The sequence below is a fragment of the Rhinatrema bivittatum genome, chromosome 9 (assembly GCF_901001135.1).
Source record: "Rhinatrema bivittatum chromosome 9, aRhiBiv1.1, whole genome shotgun sequence".
In the NCBI taxonomy this organism is placed as follows: Eukaryota; Metazoa; Chordata; class Amphibia; order Gymnophiona; family Rhinatrematidae; genus Rhinatrema; species Rhinatrema bivittatum.
This window is the reverse complement of record NC_042623.1, coordinates 20,817,931-20,834,625: the sequence shown is the minus strand read 5'-3', so window position 1 is coordinate 20,834,625 and position 16,695 is coordinate 20,817,931. Positions and strand designations below refer to the sequence as shown.

The window sequence follows — 16,695 nt, the reverse complement described above, 5'->3', positions numbered from 1 at the left end:
CGTTAGTGTTATTGCCATTATCTATCTGTCTGTCCAGCTATCTATCTATCCCTCTGTATGTAAGGCTGATTAGGTTTCTCTATGGTCTTTAGAATGTGGAGACATCCAACGATAGGACCTTCCACAGGAGTAGCCTAAAGATCTGAGTGATAATTAAGGTCCATCCCCAACAGGGTGGGTCAATGGAGGCATCTACAAAGGTGACTCTGTGAGTCCCTAGGGGGAGTTTGTCGACGAAGGGAGCAAGAGAGAGGCAGTACGGGCGGTGTCTTTCTTTAACTCAAGAAGGGGAAAGGTGTTCTCTCTCAGGCACTTGGAGGGAGTCCCACCAGGCCCGTGCAGAATATCTGTCAATTGTGGAGGATTCCTGCGTTCTGAGTGATAGGAGACCTTCCAGGAGACATGTGAACTCCATGTTTTCTTGTCACGCTGTACTCAAGGTGCATGAGAATTTTGTATTTTGAGCTTGTGGGCTGGGGACTATTTAAACACTTAGAGGTAGATTTTCAATAGGTACGCACATGCGTCCATATGCGCGCATGTTATAAAATTTCAGGTCAGCACGCGCAAGAGGGGTTAGAGATATGGAAGTATGCGCAGTGATGCTCCAATTAAGGAACGGACTGGGAGGGAACTTCCCAACCCCCTAAGCCTAACCTTCCTTCTCCTTCTCCTATCCTGCCCTCCCCCTATCCTAAATACCCTCAATTTTATTATTTTACCTTTTGCTCCTGCCTCCCAGCAGGAGCAAGATGCGCGTGCTGGCAAATGGCTGCTGTGCCGGGCGCCTCTAGCCCCACCCCCGGACCACCCAGCACCCCGGACCGCCCTTTTGTCTAGCCCCGTGACTTACTCGCGTGGCCATGCCCTTTGAAAATTGGCCCGGCCCTCGTAAGGCCCAGCCAAGCATGTAAACCCAGAGCTTTTACGTGCGTAGGTTTTGAAAATGCGGCCCTAAATTTTTCCAGTTTTTTTTTTATTTGCTCTTTTTGGAAGAACTATTCCTTGTGTCTTCTTTTCACATACATACTGCTGAGCCATTATTTTTTTGGCTTCTCTGAAGTATATTTGTTTTGGAACTTCGCCCGTTTGTGGACATTCTACCTTTGAAAGACTGCGCATGATCCCCCCCTGGAGCCTCACAGCTTTGCCGCCCTCCATGGAAGAATCCTGATCCAGAACTGCGGCCTGGTTTTCCTCAAGCTCTGCAGCATATGAGGGTGGCCCCTTGCTATTTCTGGGGAGGGGGTTTACATATAATCGGTGCCCCTATGCTCCCCTTTTTGTGTCTGTTACCATGTATCCAATATTTGCCCAAATATCTTTTTGTGTAATTACCAGCATGACCAGGCCTGGCTCAAGGCTAACTGGTGCCCTGGGCGAAAATTGAAATTGGTGCCTGCCTTGGCAGCAGTGCTGGCACAGCATCCCCTCCTTCAACAGTGGAAGTGACTTTGGCACCGTAATCATCCATCTCTCCACCCCTGCACTCCTCCTACACCCAGCACCTGCATCCCCTCTGCCCCACTCTCTTTCCCCCTGCCTAGCATGTCCCAGTCATTTTTCCCTCTAGCCTCCTTTTCTCTGTCTCTCCCTTGTTTTCCCTCCTCTTTTTTACTCTCCCCTCTTCCTCTCCGCAGGCTGATCCTTCACCCTGCCACCACAAGCAGAAGCTTCCTTCCTCCTGCACAGTGTTCCGGGTCTCCTGCTTGCAGACGTCATATTTGGAAGGGTGTGGGATGGAGGGAGGGGGTGGTGGCATCTCCCCCTTGAGCCCGGCCTCCTGGGTGGGTGCACACCCTAAAAGCCAGCCCCAAGCATGACAAACTGCTGGTGCCGGAGGCATTTTACGTACTCGGAAAGACAGCAAGGGCTTTCTCCAGAAAATATATAAAGGCCCATTGTGCCATTTCAGTTCAAAAGTGACATTTACGTTTATAACTTCTATGTCATAACTTGATAAATTGTTGATTTTTGTTCCTGGGCCATTTTTATATTTTACATTTTTTATTTATTTATTTAAAAAAATGTATATCCTTCTTTAGGCCAAGTTGAAGGCAGGTAACAAGCATAAAAAAATAGCAATGTGACTGCTTTGAATCTTTATACAAAATTATGCAAATTTGCTACATCAGTGCGCAGAATTTTGAAAAACTTGCTGAAAAGAAATGGAGGCTCTGTATTTTATATAATATTATACAGGGTGGCCCAGGGAAAAGTAGCCGGCCTCTTAATGCACTGGTATTGGAGGCCGGCTACTTTTCCATGGGCCACTCTGTACTTGTGTACTGCTTTCCTTGACATAAGTTTGACCCAAAATAGTATCAAGTAATCAGTACAACAATCAAATGCATCATACCTCATTTTTTTCTCCTTTTCCTTTTATTTTAAGCATTTTTTATATTATTGTTCATTGTTTCAAGTTGTATTACTCCCTTGTTTTATTGTAACTGCATACCTTAGCCTTCTCTTGTTTAATGTTTTATTATTATTACTACGATTATTATTATTATTAAGATAAATATTAGTTTTTACCTTTTTTGTTACCTATCCACTTGTTAATTGTAAACCGACATGATGCGATATCTATTGTGAATGCCGGTATAGAAAAACTTAAAATAAATAAATAAATAATATTAGTTTGGCAGCACAAGTACAAATTGCCATGCCCATAAAGTTTCCGCCATCTGAATCTAATGAATATTTATAGATGTGAGCTTTTGGGAGTGCTAAGGTCCCTTCTTCGGGCAGCGTCTTAACACCTAAAGCCTTCGTTCTCTGAAAGTGCCTCAGTCAGCCTTAAGGACAAGCTTGAGCACCAGATTGCAGTGTTTGTAGCCGGCCTCTACAGGTTTACCCCCGTCTGCAGGAAGCATTCAAAGACTATTTTTCTGTAATGAAACAAGTTGAGTAGATCGTTCCGAGTCATTAGTGCCTGCTGTATCCGAGAGAGGGCTCCATGCAGACGGACAAACCTCGGAGACACACAGCTTTCCCGCCCAGCCCTGCAGTGCGTGCTGCAGGCTTCCTGCTGAAGGGGTGGGGGGAGATGGCGGGAGCGGGGCACCGGAGCTTTATGGGATCCCCCGAGACCCGGCCACTGCTGCAAATTTCCCGCGTGCGAGGCTTGGCCGCCCCTGACTGCTCTGGTTTCCCGGACATGCACGGCCAATGAGCGCTTTTTGCGCGCGCAGACGGGGTGTGGATATCCCGGGAGCCAGAGCTGTTACCTGCAGGAAACACGAGCACACGCTTTCAGTCTGGCAAAGCGCGGTGGCGCCTTTCTCGCGGCAGAAACTTAGAAGCAGGGCGGGGGGCGAATTTCTCCCCCCCCCCCCCCCACTTTCCCACCTGTGCTCTGGGGTTTCATTGTTCATTCTTTGGCCGGGGATCCCAAACAAGGCGAAGGTCCAGCGCACACACACCGGGCCGTTCACACTGAGATGGGGTTTCGGCCGCCCGGGAACGGTGAAAGCCTGCTCTTTGTGTGGGGCGAGATCAATCGGTTTAGCGCGGGGGGGGGGGGTCAAGCAGGGGTTAGAAAGAGGATCGGAGAGCCGGAGGCGGCGCTGCGGGCCGCTCTGGAATGCGCGGGCTTTTGGGACCCGGCGAGGCGCGGAGAAATCGTAGCCGAGCCGAGGGAGCCGCGGGCTCTTGCTGGCTGCTAGCCGGGCGGCCCCGTGGGGAAAGTGGCGGGTTTCGGCCCCTGGAAGCGGGCACGCAGGCGTTGCCCCTGCGCGGGGAGATGGTTTCTGGCCTGCATCCCCAGAGGTAAGGGGACGGCTGAGACTAACTTGATACATCTGCAGCTAAGCTCTCTGGGACTCTGCGGCCTTCCCTGCAGGCCCATTCAGTACGGTGCGCGCTCCATTTAGCACCCGTTTGGCCACGCGTGGCTATTACCCCTTGTACTGTAAGGCGGGGCTTCCCAAACCTTTAGCCCATCTGACCCCATTTTAGCACTTGGAAGATTCTCATGACCCCAGAAGACAGGTACAAACTTACAGGCCGACACAGAAAAACGCGCGGGAGAGCGGGCGAGCGCCCAGGCCCCTCTCCTGGGCGCGCGATTCAGGAGGGTGGCCTATGCAAATTAGGGCCCGCTAGGGACACCAGCGCGTCCCTAGCGCCTCCTTTTTGACAGGAGCGGCGGCCGTCAGCGGGTTTGACAGCCGACGCTCAGTTTTACCGGCGTCGGTTCTCAAACCCGCTGACAGCCACGGGTTCGGAAAACGGACGATGGCAAAATTGAGCGTCTGTCTTCCGACCCGTGGGCCAATTTTTAATTTTTTTAATTTTTACTTTTGGGGCCTCCGACTTAATATCGCTATAGCTTGATACATCTGCAGCTAGCTATCGCTATGATATTAAGTCGGAGGGTGTACAGAAAGCATTTTTTTCTGCTTTTTTGTACACTTCCCCAGCGCCGGCAGAAATTTAAGCCAGCCTTTGGGTAGGCGTTAATTTCTGAAAGTAAAATGTGCGGCTTGAGATATGAGTCTGTTCTGCCTTCCTCTGCATTACTGAGCTTCACGATGGTCAGAGGAGAAGTGGTCTGAGTGGCCGTACAGGGCTTCAGTCAGCTCAATTGACTAAGCTAGCCAGGAAGCAAGTTTTTTAAGTTGAAATGCCATTGCTTCAGGCTCTGGCAAGGTTTTTGAACTATTATCAGGCAGCTGAGAACGGAATGATGTAAACCCCCTCTCTCTCTCTCTCTCTGTCTCTTTTGCTTGCAGATCCGAGTGGACAGCCCCACCAGCGGTGCCTTGCAGTATGAGATAATCCAGGTGGTGGACGCTGGCCCCATCTTACGGGACATGGCCTTCTCTGTGGACCACGAGTTCCTCTTCCTCATGTCCGAGAAGCAGGTAAGCTTCAAAGAGAGAAGTGCGTTTGCATCTACCCCACGCCGCGTGGCACGGGTGAGGGCTGACCCTCTCGCTCTCTGGCACACACCACCTTAAGCAGAACGTGGCTCAGTGGCCTCTGGTTGTGTTACATGGGGCTCTGCCTGTAGAAATCCCATCACAGAATATCAGTTAACCCCCCAAAAGAATGAACCACCCCCCCATCCCGCCAAGGAAGTATGGGGAAAGCGCACAAGGGCTGGGATTGGCAGACTGATGTGTATATACGTGGAATGTTAATGCACCTGTCGCTTATTTTGCGTACATGTTCAAGGTCCCCGTTTTCTGTCTGATCCATGCCTGCTGATCAGGCAGATCCAGCCCTGGTTTTATCGCATTGCATTTAGCTTAGGGTAACGTTTTGCTTTTTCCTAGTGGCTGAGGTTGCCCATGGCTCGAGTGTGTGTGGTGGGGTAGGCCGTTCCCCCGTGCTCTTGGTTTTCCAATGGGCAATCAGCAGAGGGACACAATGGCAATAGCTTTATGTGGTCTTCCTTTAGGCCCCAGGAGCTTGCTTGTGAATAAGAACATTAGTGCATCAAGTAAAGGCAGGGAGAATGGGTTTATGTGTATTAAAGCAGATTCTGTGACGGCTTTTGGCGTATAAAAGCACCGGGCATGTTATTTCTGCAGATAAGGACTCCTGCAGGCAGCATCAGGCAGGAGTGTTTCAAGTGAACAAATGACTACTTCTTGATTTCCAGAATACCCTCCACCACGGCCTGATCAGTGATGGCTTAGTGACACTTAAGAGCTTGAGTCGTAAATACACAGAATGAGGGGGGAAAAAAAAATTCCTCCGTGGCCCATATTCCGCCATTATCCTGTGCAGCAAGCTAGCCGTATAAAAATATCTGGCTAACGTGGCTGGGATATTCATTGGCATGGTGGCACCACTGAATATCCCAGCTATCTACGGCAGAATATCATCCCCAAAGTGCCCTGGTTCTGTCCTCCACTTAGCCAGCTAATAGTTATCCGGCTAAGTGGCAGCTGCTGAACGCGACCGAATATTCAAATAGCACCACTTGTCCCGCTAAGTGGCGCTGAGCATGGACCTCTTAGCGAATTAGCCTTCTGGTGTAAGGAATAAATTGCACGTTGGAGGTGCCTCTGGTTTTCTCGAGTCCGAATCCTGCTCGGCCGTTGCCACCGCGTGCATTTTAATTTTTTTATTTGTCCCAACGGTGCTTACCTGCTCCTTTGAGCTTGCATTTGTTAGTCGCTGCTGCCAGCCTCCATTGACAGCTCGCTGGGGGGGGGGTTTTCACGGCCCTCCTGCCTAAGCCAAGCCAACGCGGCAGCAATTCTCTCACCAAGAGCCCCTTTGAAGCGGCTCACGTGGGTGTTGGTGTGGAGCCTGACTCTGCAGGGTGTCCGTCCCCTGGCTTGGGAGTCGGACGGCCCCGTCACCGACCCTTTTGATGACTTTGCAGCTTATTACCCTCCTGTGCCTCATGTTGCCCCAGCTGTACTTAAGTATAATGTCAGTGTTCCCTCCCCACCGCCTCCCTTGTGCTGACCGTGCATCTGACAGGTGACTCTCTTATTTTGTAAGGTGCAGGGGTGATCCTCTGTGCTCGAAAGGCCTCTTGTTACCGGAGTACGCGGGCCCGTTTACAGATCCTGCGCAGCCCATCTGTCGCGGCTCGACTCTTTTCGAGAAGCCCTCCTGGCCTGCCGCTTGTAAGGGGTGTGACCTTGTTTGCATTCGTCCACGGCTGGGTGCCCTCGGACTCGAGCCGTGGCTCCGACACAGAGAAGGACGGGCACGAGGGTCATTTTACCAAGCATGAGGGGGGGACCTCGCCTCCTGGGCCCATCACAGATGTCGCCCCCCCTGAATTGTTAGGGTCGGACGGCCACAAAGGGAGATTGCACCCTCTCCCTTCCGCCGGGCCCTGCGGAAGGGAGAGGGTGCAATCCCTTATTGATGGTTAATCGGGTCAGGATTGCGAAGAATGATAATCGCGATGCCGCTGCTTTACGCTGGCGTTGGGGGGGAAAAGCACCTTCTGTGCAAAGGGCAACACGGACGCCTCTGTTCGGATCCACTACAACCATTCAACAGAGAGGCTCAGATTGCAACTTTATCGCCTCTTAGCCAAAGCTTGACGAATATCTGTTTTTTTGCAAAGAAACAAACATCGGCTCCTTTTTTTTTTTTCCTCTGGCTTGTGCCCACGGTGCGCATTCGTGTTTTTAAATCATACTCGTTCAGATGCGGGCCCGGTGCAATTTATTTTTCTCTCTTTTATTCTGCTGAGTAGATGCCATTCCTTCCCCCAGCCTTGCTGGTCCCCCCCTCCTCGGCTCTCTGCGTGTCGCGGCCAATTTTTCTGTTAGATGGAAAGATTAGGAGGCATGATCTAGCGTCAGCAGCCTCCATTACCTTGCTCATGAATATCATCCCCCCTCCTCGGGTGAGCAACGGGCGGGCATGTGCAAATCCCGAGGCCGCACGCCAACTCAAAACACTTTGGCTAGCCCAGCAGTCAAGAGGCCGCTGTGTGCATAGTGCACGGTGAATTTCCTGCTATGATCAATGTTTCCCAAAGTCCAATTTCCTTCTGAAGCTTTTCTTCAGAGCCATGGCCTCGGCATAGAGAGAGCGTTTCCTGTTATAAGTGAATAATGGAGGGACGGTACGAGTCTCTTTACTGGCAAGATCTACGCTTGCTGAAGACTCTTTTTTTTTTTTTTTAAATCTGGTTGCCATACCGATTGTGAATGCAGAAGGGACACGATTCAGAAATGTTTTACGAAAACGCGGCAGAGTGTGTTTGCCGGTTATTGAAGGCAGAATAGATCTGGCATGCCTTTGCATGGTTTTCGCGCAGATTAGAGCCGGGAGAGGTCCAGTCTCCATGTTGATCTTGGAAGGACTGGACTCTGCGTGGGCTGTGGTACCTTTGTCTAGCCCGGCATAAGAATTATCCAAGGATGTAGCTGTAAACGAGCTTTTGAGAGCAGGTAGGTCACTCCTTGGCCTCATCAGAAGACACAGACCTGTAGGAAGGCCCTTCTTATGTCCCCGGTTTACTACCTGTTTACTTGCCTTAGGCACCAGTCAGTCTCTTTGAATGATTCTTAAATTGGACCAGTGAAAGGTGTTATAATTAGTAGGGAACGCTCACAGAAGCATCTGATTTCCAGCATCTAATCTGCAGCATCTCTGAGACCCACAAGCCAGCGTCTTTCACTCTCTGGACCTGGGTATCCCCTAGCCTGTCTGGTTGTCAGGATATTCCCAATGAATAATCCATGGGATAGATTTGCCTACGGTGGAAGCGGTGCATGGAAATCTGTCTTACACATTGTGTCATTGTGGCTATTGTACTCCAGGCCTGCCATAAGCCACCCTGACAGCTTTATCCTGGGCTAGCATTTGGAATCAGAATTACTGCTGTAGTAGTAACTTCCTTGAAGAGGGCTTTGCATCTTATTTTGCAGCTCTCTCTCTCTCTCTCTCTCGTTCATCGCCCATCCTTTTGCTTTCTGTACGAATATTCATAAGGGAGCAGAGATATCTCACTCATTCACTTTCATTGCTGAGGGCGTGGCCCAGCCTTTCTGAGCGGCAAACCCTGTGGCAGAGCTATAATGGTTTTCCCCTTTACCCTCTTCTGTGGAGATTTAGTGTTTCACACTCAGGGACCTTCATTTTCAGTTCTTTTATTATTCCTGGGAATTTCAATATTATAACGATAAAAGAAATCAGTGGAAAAATAACTTTGTTATAACACACAGGAAAATAAATGGAATAGTCCCTTTTCCAGATTTTTTTTTTTTTGTTATAATACTGAAATTCCCAGGAGAAATAAAAGAAGGTCCCTAATTATACTATGGCAAAGTTCCACCCACAGAGCTTGGCACCATGCGGGTGTTAAACTGTAAAACGCCCTGCAGTCTTTTAGGGACTTTCCCCGCTAAGAGAAAACCTGCAACCGATTGCTTTGAACTAATTTGGCAAATGGCACCAAAGGAAACGGAAATGCACCCCCTTTTCCCCTCCTGTTTCTGATCGATCCCTGAGGTAAAGAAGAGCTCTTCCTATCATGAGTTTGCAGTATTTCCCTAGTTAAAAATTGTAGCTACTGCCGTCCTTGGAGCAGGTGCCTTGTGCTCTGGGGCCAGCTCTGCTCCCAGCACTGTAGCAAAGCCAACTGCGTCTGATTGGCTGCTGCCTGCCGTGATGCCACAGAAGCCACACCCCCCCTTTTGTGATGTGGTGTGTGCTGCAGAGTTCTGTTAACCCCACTGGTACCGGAGAAAACTAGATTATTTGCTGGCTGTGATAAAGTTAGCCGACGTTGCATAGGAGATTTTCAGACCATAAAGATCCCATTTTCAATTAACTTATTTCCCTCTTTGGTTTATATTTTTTGTGGTGGTGTCTCTCTCCATTTCTTGCATATACAGCTTGCCGTGAAATTGCAATGAATGGCATTTTCTCTCTGGCTCAGCTTTCTGCGTTGTGTTACCAGTAAAGTATTCTCACATTTTGTATTCTGTTTACTACTTAAAATCTTGTGTGCCTTTTTGTATTTTGCATCATTTTGTTCTTTACATATATTTATCAAGTGAGCAGACCTGAGGGTGCTTTCCTAGCCACCAAGAATACATGTAAGACCTGACTGTTGTGACCCTAGCTTCTGACTTACCACCATCTCTCATGTCCATTCATCCAAGAATGGAAAAAACAAAACAGATTGGTCAAAGCAGCTGTCGGTCAAGGCGATGAAAGCTCTAGGCTTGAACTTTGGCTGACATTTTGAAAAGGCACCTACCCGGGGGGTGGGGGGGAAATAGTTAAAAACGATTCGCTTTTGAAAAATGTTTCTCCAGCTTTTCACCGGGTTTCTGGCTCCCTGAGTGACTGCTGCAAACTTTCGGATCCTCTTTGCTGTCCAAGGTCTGTTTTTGTGTTATTTCCCTATTGCATCGAGCTATCTTTAAGTTGCAGTATTTCAGCAACCTTGGGGGCCGATGCAATACAGTGCGCTCAGCCGAGTGCACCGTATAAACCCGCAGTAGGACGCGGGTTAAACAGGTGCTAATCCACCCCCAAATGCAATAGGGGGATTAGCGCCTACGTAACACGCGTCCGACTCGGAGTGAATGGGATAGCGCTCATCACGTGCAAATGCATGTCAATGAGGCTATTACTCATTCACTCCAATGCAAAAAAATAAATGTGCGTCTCGGACGCACATTTATCGCGCAGCTATTAGCTGAGCGCATTGAAAAGAAGAACTGGAAAAACAGAAAAAACTGCTCTTCTGTACTTCTTTTAAAAGTTAAAAAAACCAAAAAACTCCGCTAGGCCGCATTGAAGACCGACGCCGATATGCTCGGTGTCGGTTTGTATAACCGGCAGACTGCAGTTATGAAAACAGACGCTGAGTTTATTGGCGTTGGTGTTCATAACCGGCAGACTGCTGGTAACCGTGAGAGTCGCATTAGCAAGGAGGCGCTAAGGTCGCGCAAGCTACCCTAGCGCCTCCTTGCTAACGTGACCCCCTAATTACAATATAGCATGGCGCCCTCCCTTGCGGGCGCCATGCGTGCATTAAGAAAGCCGGCGCTGACTTTTCAGCGCCCGCTTTCCACGCTTTTTTTTTTTGCATCGGCCCCTTGGAGTGGAGGAGCTGCCTAGTGGTTAGAGCAGTGGGCTACAAACCAGGAGACCAGGGTTCTTCAAGTCCCACAGTTGCTCCTTATGTCCTTGGCAAGTCACTCCATTGCCTCAGGTATAGACTTACAGGCCGATACAGTACAGTGCGCACTGTTAGCCGGCATTTGGACGCGCGTTTTTGACGCGCTAGCTTTACCCCTTATTCAGTAAGAGGTAATAGCGCATCCAAAACGCGCGTCCAACCCCCCCGAACCTAATAGCGCCCGCAACATGCAAATGCATGTTGATGGCCCTATTAGGTATTCCCGCGCAATTCAGTAAGTAAAATGTGCAGCCAAGCCGCACATTTTACTTTCAGAAATTAACGCCTGCCCAAAGGCTGGCGTTAATTTCTGCCAGCACCGGGAAAGTGTACAGAAAAGCAGAAAAAATTGCTTTTCTGTGCACCCTCCGACTTAATATTATGGCGATATTAAGTCGATGGTCCCAAAAGTTAAAAATAGTCAAAAAAATAAAAAAATGTAAAATCGGCTCGCGGGTTGAAAACAAGATGCTCAATTTTGCCGGCGTCCGGTTTCCGAACCAGTGGCTGTCAGCGGGCTCGAGAACAGACGCCGGCAAAATTGAGCGTCTGCTGTCAAACCCGCTGACAGCCGCCGCTCCTGTCCAAAAGGAGGCGCTAGGGACGCGCTAGTGTCCCTAGCGCCTCTTTTTACCGCGGGCCCTAATTTGCATAGGCCACCCTCCTGAATTGCGCACCCAGGAAAGTGGCCTGTGCGTGCGCCGGGACTTTTTCTGTATCGGCCTGAAAGATTGTAAGCTCTCTGGGGATAGGGAAATACCTACAGTTTCTGAATGTAAATCACTTTGAAGTGCAAAAAGCAGAATATAAATCTAAATAAACCTTTTCACCCACTTACAAATTATGTGTGACCTGGCAAGTTGCAGTCTTGAAAAGCTCCAGGACGTAGGTCTGCATAACATAGGCGCCCAGAGAAATCATTGCTTCTGGGATAGCGACGGGATCGGTTTAGGTTTGGAGAAAGCTCGGCGCACGCTGCGCAGCTCCCGGGTCTGCAGAAGCTTCCTGACTCCCGTGACGGGAATGAGTGAAGTTAGTTTAAAGGAGAGCTAGCATGGAACATGTTTTGGAAGGATTATTACCATAAAATGAACACCACAATGACCCCGGTAGGAGGCTGCGGCGCCTGCATTTAGCTTGTGTTCTTACAATGTGATGATGGCTGCCTTCCTGCTGAGGCATCAGAGCTATGTTCTTTCACGTTGGCATATTAAGAAAAAAAAATATTAGAAAAAGCTAGATTGAATTTTGGAACTCACTATTTCCTATTCTTGACAGTAATATTCTTAACACAAATGCATGGCAGTTCTTCATTACTCAGTTTTCAGCAAATAGTGATCATTTTTCCTATTTACTCTTCATACTGTTCATAAATTACCCACATTATCCTGTTTATTCTATATACATGATTTACTTAAAATATGCAGCAAAACTTTACAAATACATATTTAAATTAAACATTTGTTAAGTGGAGTAAAGTATGCAGGTTGTGCTGTTGCAAAGGCACGTGGAAACGCACCTGAGATGTGCATCTCTGCCTCGCTCCCTTTCTCGTGCGGCCCTGGTTGCTGGAACCTTCCGGTGAGCCGCGATGTCCCACTGCAACCCCTCAGAGTCAGCGCCTTTTCAGAATGGCCCGTCCTGACGCCCGGTTTCTTCCGATGTTACCTTCTGCCTGCCTCCCTACCTCTCGCTGATTTCCTTCTTCAGTTGCCGTCGTACTGCTTCTGTTGTTGTGTGCCAGTTCTGTAAGGCTTCCAGGTTAAGGACGTTATGCAAATGCTGAAAGTCCCTCTCCCTCAGGGGATGTTGTTAACGGTCTTGAATGCTGGAGAGATGAATCAGTAGTGACTACATGACTAACGGAGGTTTGCAAAACCACTTTTACCTCCTTTATGGCTAATATGCTTCATCCCAGGGCAAGCATAGTGATCTATGGGCTTTATTTAAAAAAACAAAACAAAACAACTTTCCCCCTTCATTGTCCCCATAGATGCAAAGGGCCTGATTTCACCAAAGTCTTTTCCTATAGACCAGGGGTTCCCCAAACTTGGTCCTGGAGGGCCGCCATCCAGTTGGGTTTTCAGGATTACAAGAATGGATATACATGAAGCTCTCTTTGCCTACACTGCCTCTATTGTATGCAAACAGATCTCCTGCATATACAGATCTCCTTTAAGAGGGTTGTCCCATTTCAGGCAGGGTGAGCAGAACTAGTAGATGGTTGAGTTTAGCTCCCCTGTGTGGCAGACGGAAATGGTGGAGTCTTCAGAGTATAAAACCCGTAGCCACCACTTTAGGGTGTGGATTTTGTGTGGGTGTCTCTATGCCTGTTCCTATTTTTGTTATTTATTTGGGGCTTCTAGGGATGAAGCCTGGGTATGGAATAGAAGAAAAGGTTAATAATTATAGAAGTGCCATCATCCATTAGATCCAAACAATTAGGTGAATTTGTAAGGGTTTGGGATTATAATCATCAGTCCAAAAGTTCAAATTCAGATGTGTTCTTTTAGTGTTCAAAAAGTAATCCAAAAAGTACTTAATAAGCCAGTGCTCCAATTTAAAGGTCACATTTTTGAAAAATAATAATACTTATTTGCCAATGAACGTTCCGCACACTCATTCCAATGGCAAGATCCAACGTGAACCCATGCTTTGACCACTCTGCTTCAGGGGGAATGCATCTGGTCCTGGTCACGAGGAAGTCTTCAGGTCACAAAGGCTGAAAGGTTTCTGATGGCTGATTTTGTCATGATTGTGAGTCCCTTCTAATGCGCCCTCCCTGGCACCTTCCGGGGCAGGCAGGTCCTGCTTTTCAGACCTTGTGACGAGGGGTGTTTTGCCCTACTGAGCTAGGAGTAGGGCAAGAAAACAACCAAGTCTCTTAAGACAAAAAAACCCAAAAGTCCACGTCTCTTCTCAAACTGGGCAAAGCCCTTTTCCTTTGGCACAGCCATAAAAATCACTCCTCCCCCTCCCAAAAAGCAAATCACATCCAACCGCACCTTTAAACCTGCTTCACCCACTTTATATAGGGGGAGCTTGACCAATCCCGTCTTAGGGCTGGGCTTAAAACTGCCAAACCCTACTCTTATAGCTGGAAAAAGGTAAAACAATTGGCAAGGGAGCGAAGTAACCCTTACAGAGGTTTGCTCTTTGTCATAGTGGCAATCCTGAAATTCCAACTGGGTTGGACCAACTTTGGAGACCTCTGCCGTAAGTACTGAATGGGAAAAAGTCCTAAATGAATTGCCCTAAAATAGAAAAAAACTCTTTTTAGTACTGAAACTAAAGAGAAAGAAGGGAGAAAAGGCATGCATGTGGCTGGATCGGGAGTGTCTTTCAGCGTGACCGAGAAACAGGGCCGGTGCTTCCTAGAGCGCCATCCTGCTTATGGCTGAAGACAGGAAAGAGAAACCAGGGTGCAGCCCATCCCACCCGCAGCCAACGAGAGAGAAGAGGTCATCCCATCTGAGGCTGAAAACGAACAGGAGAGAGGCCTGGAAGGGCCACAGGTGGAGGCCATAGCCAGGTGAAAAACTGCGCCCTCACCCGTTGCAGAACACATAGCCCCACAGGTTGGGAGATTCATTGTACAGCAATGCCTACGGCCGTTGCAAGATTGTTAGGCACCGCCCACCCCATCACATCCTCCTCTCACACATTTATAATAACAGATGTTGCATGAAAAAGGACATTTAAGGCACAGTCTTCTGCGGTAAAAATATCCCTTACAATGTGTATATTATATTTACATGCACTTTTGTGGTGCCAGGCAGAAAACGCTGTGAAAAAGGAAAAGACACTTGGAACCCATACGGTATTAGGCCTACTGTAATGCATCTTGGGCATGGGCATGACCCTCAGAGAGCCTCAAGAAAACAGAAGTACAATGCAATAAACTTTCTGTATCAAAACAACACTAACTGCCAGCACTCAAACTGCAACAACGCTACTTATGAAAGTTAACACTGCAAATATTACACCAGGCCTAAAACACCAATACACCCCCTATTAGGAAAACAGAACAAGCCAAGTTGCTATAGATCCCTACATAGAAACTACACACTAATGGAATAACTCACGTCAGTCACACATGCAAAGCATAGATAGACCCTCAAATATAGAATAAAGAGACCATACAGTACAAATAGAAATGTACAGACAAAAACTGAACTGGAAACTGCAACAAGCCAAATTCTGTATGCACTGCAACAAAAACAGAAACATTAACATTCCTCATAAAACCAAATTAGTAAAACCATACCAATAAAAAGAATAATTTAAAAGTAATGAATAGAACAAAATTCAGTAATTAAAATGTACATAAAAATTTCCCAAACACCAATAAAATATTTCAAAAAAGACACGTCAAATAATACCCAACAATTAAAAGTAATAAGGATTTTTTAAAAAATCCCCCGTGATCCTTATCTGGGAACTTTTGATTTCCAGATGCCCTGAAATTGTCATGGATTAGCAGGCAGAGAGGAAGAGAGATTGTTGTACACACACTCGCTCTTTCTCTGACATACACAAGCACTCTCTCTCTCTCACACACCCACACACACGCTCTCTATCCTCACATACTCACACACATACTCTCTATCCTCACATACACATACACACACATGCTCTCTAACCTCACACATATACTTTCTCTCACTCTCACATACAGACATGCTTTCTATCCTCACACGTATACTTTCTCTCACTCTCACATACAGACATGCTTTCTATCCTCACACGTATACTTTCTCTCACATACAGACATGCTCTCTATCCTCACACGTATACTTTCTCTCACATACAGACATGCTCTCTATCCTCACACATATACTTTCTCTCTCTCACATACTGACTTGCTCTCTATCCTCACACACACGCTCTCTATCCTCACACACACACACACGCTCTCTATCCTCACACACATACTTTCTTTCACTCTCACATACTGACTTGCTCTCTATCCTCACACACACGCTCTCTATCCTCACACACACACACCCACTCTCTATCCTCACACACATACTTTCTTTCACTCTCACATACTGACTTGCTCTGTCTGGCTTTCTCTCTCTCTTACTTCCCCCTTTGAAGCAGCAGCAGTCTCTTATTTCAGCCCCCTTGGCCAAGGGTATGACTTTGGCCATAGGGCCCGACCCACCTTTGCTGAAGTCAGAAAATATTTTTCTATGAAACATTTTTCCAAATCCTGAGTTTGGGTAAATTGAGGAATTCATAAATAAAATGTTGCAGGCTTTACTGTAGTCTGTGTCGAGTAGGCAGGAAGCACATGTGCTCCTAATTTCTAATATGCTCTAATTTATCTGTCTTTATCTTTAAGTTAATAAATAAAAACGCACAATTGAGCAGACCCAGGTGAGTTGTGAGAGCCAAGGTGTCTTCCTGCCACTGAACGAGCGGGTGACGGAAAACCAGCTCAGGGCCCTCCCGCTGTATTTCTCTGGCATTTCTGTCTTTAGGTTTCTGTCGGAGTGATTTCAGAGAATGCCAATATTCCCCCTGGTATCTCAGATTTCCACATGTGAACGTGAGAGAGAGGGGCACTGTGCTGGGGACAGAGACCAAACGCATGTACGATTTCAGCACTGCCTTCATTCGGTGCTTATGAATAGTATCAAATGCCAGCCTGGAAACACGAGCTTCAGAAGCCACAGAATAGGTACAGCGCAGGTGGCGACAGTCCTAGCTTCCCCGGTGCTGATAACAGGGGCGCCTCGTTGCTGCTCGGGATGGACTGGTGCCCAGGCTGTGAGGGTAATTCATTTTCCATATAACTCTTCAGCCTTTGCACTCTGCTAGGACTGCCAGCGGATACCAGTGTGCGACTCTATCTCACTGGGAACAGAACTTCACATAGACTACCCATCAAGGGTAATGATTCTCTTTCATTTTCAACCCGAGTCCTTGACATAGGTATAGAAGGTTCTTTAGCACTACATCTAGCCACTCGCTCACAAAAGAAGTTGCCATACTGGGTCAGACTGAGGGTCCATCAAGCCCAGCATCCTATTTCCAACAGTGGTCAACACAGTTTATAAGTA

At 47.7% G+C, this 16,695-nt stretch overlaps 1 protein-coding gene across 3 annotated transcripts in view; it reads left to right on the top strand.

Annotated features, from left to right (window-relative positions):
• PLXNA4 (plexin A4) overlaps positions 1-16,695 on the top strand; it is a 970,847-nt gene that overhangs the window by 446,724 nt on the left and 507,428 nt on the right. For all 3 annotated transcript variants that reach the window (XM_029615156.1, XM_029615157.1, XM_029615158.1), the window contains exon 4: positions 4,737-4,868. In XM_029615156.1, the coding sequence (XP_029471016.1) occupies positions 4,737-4,868 (132 nt within the window). The remainder of the gene's footprint in view (positions 1-4,736; positions 4,869-16,695) is intronic.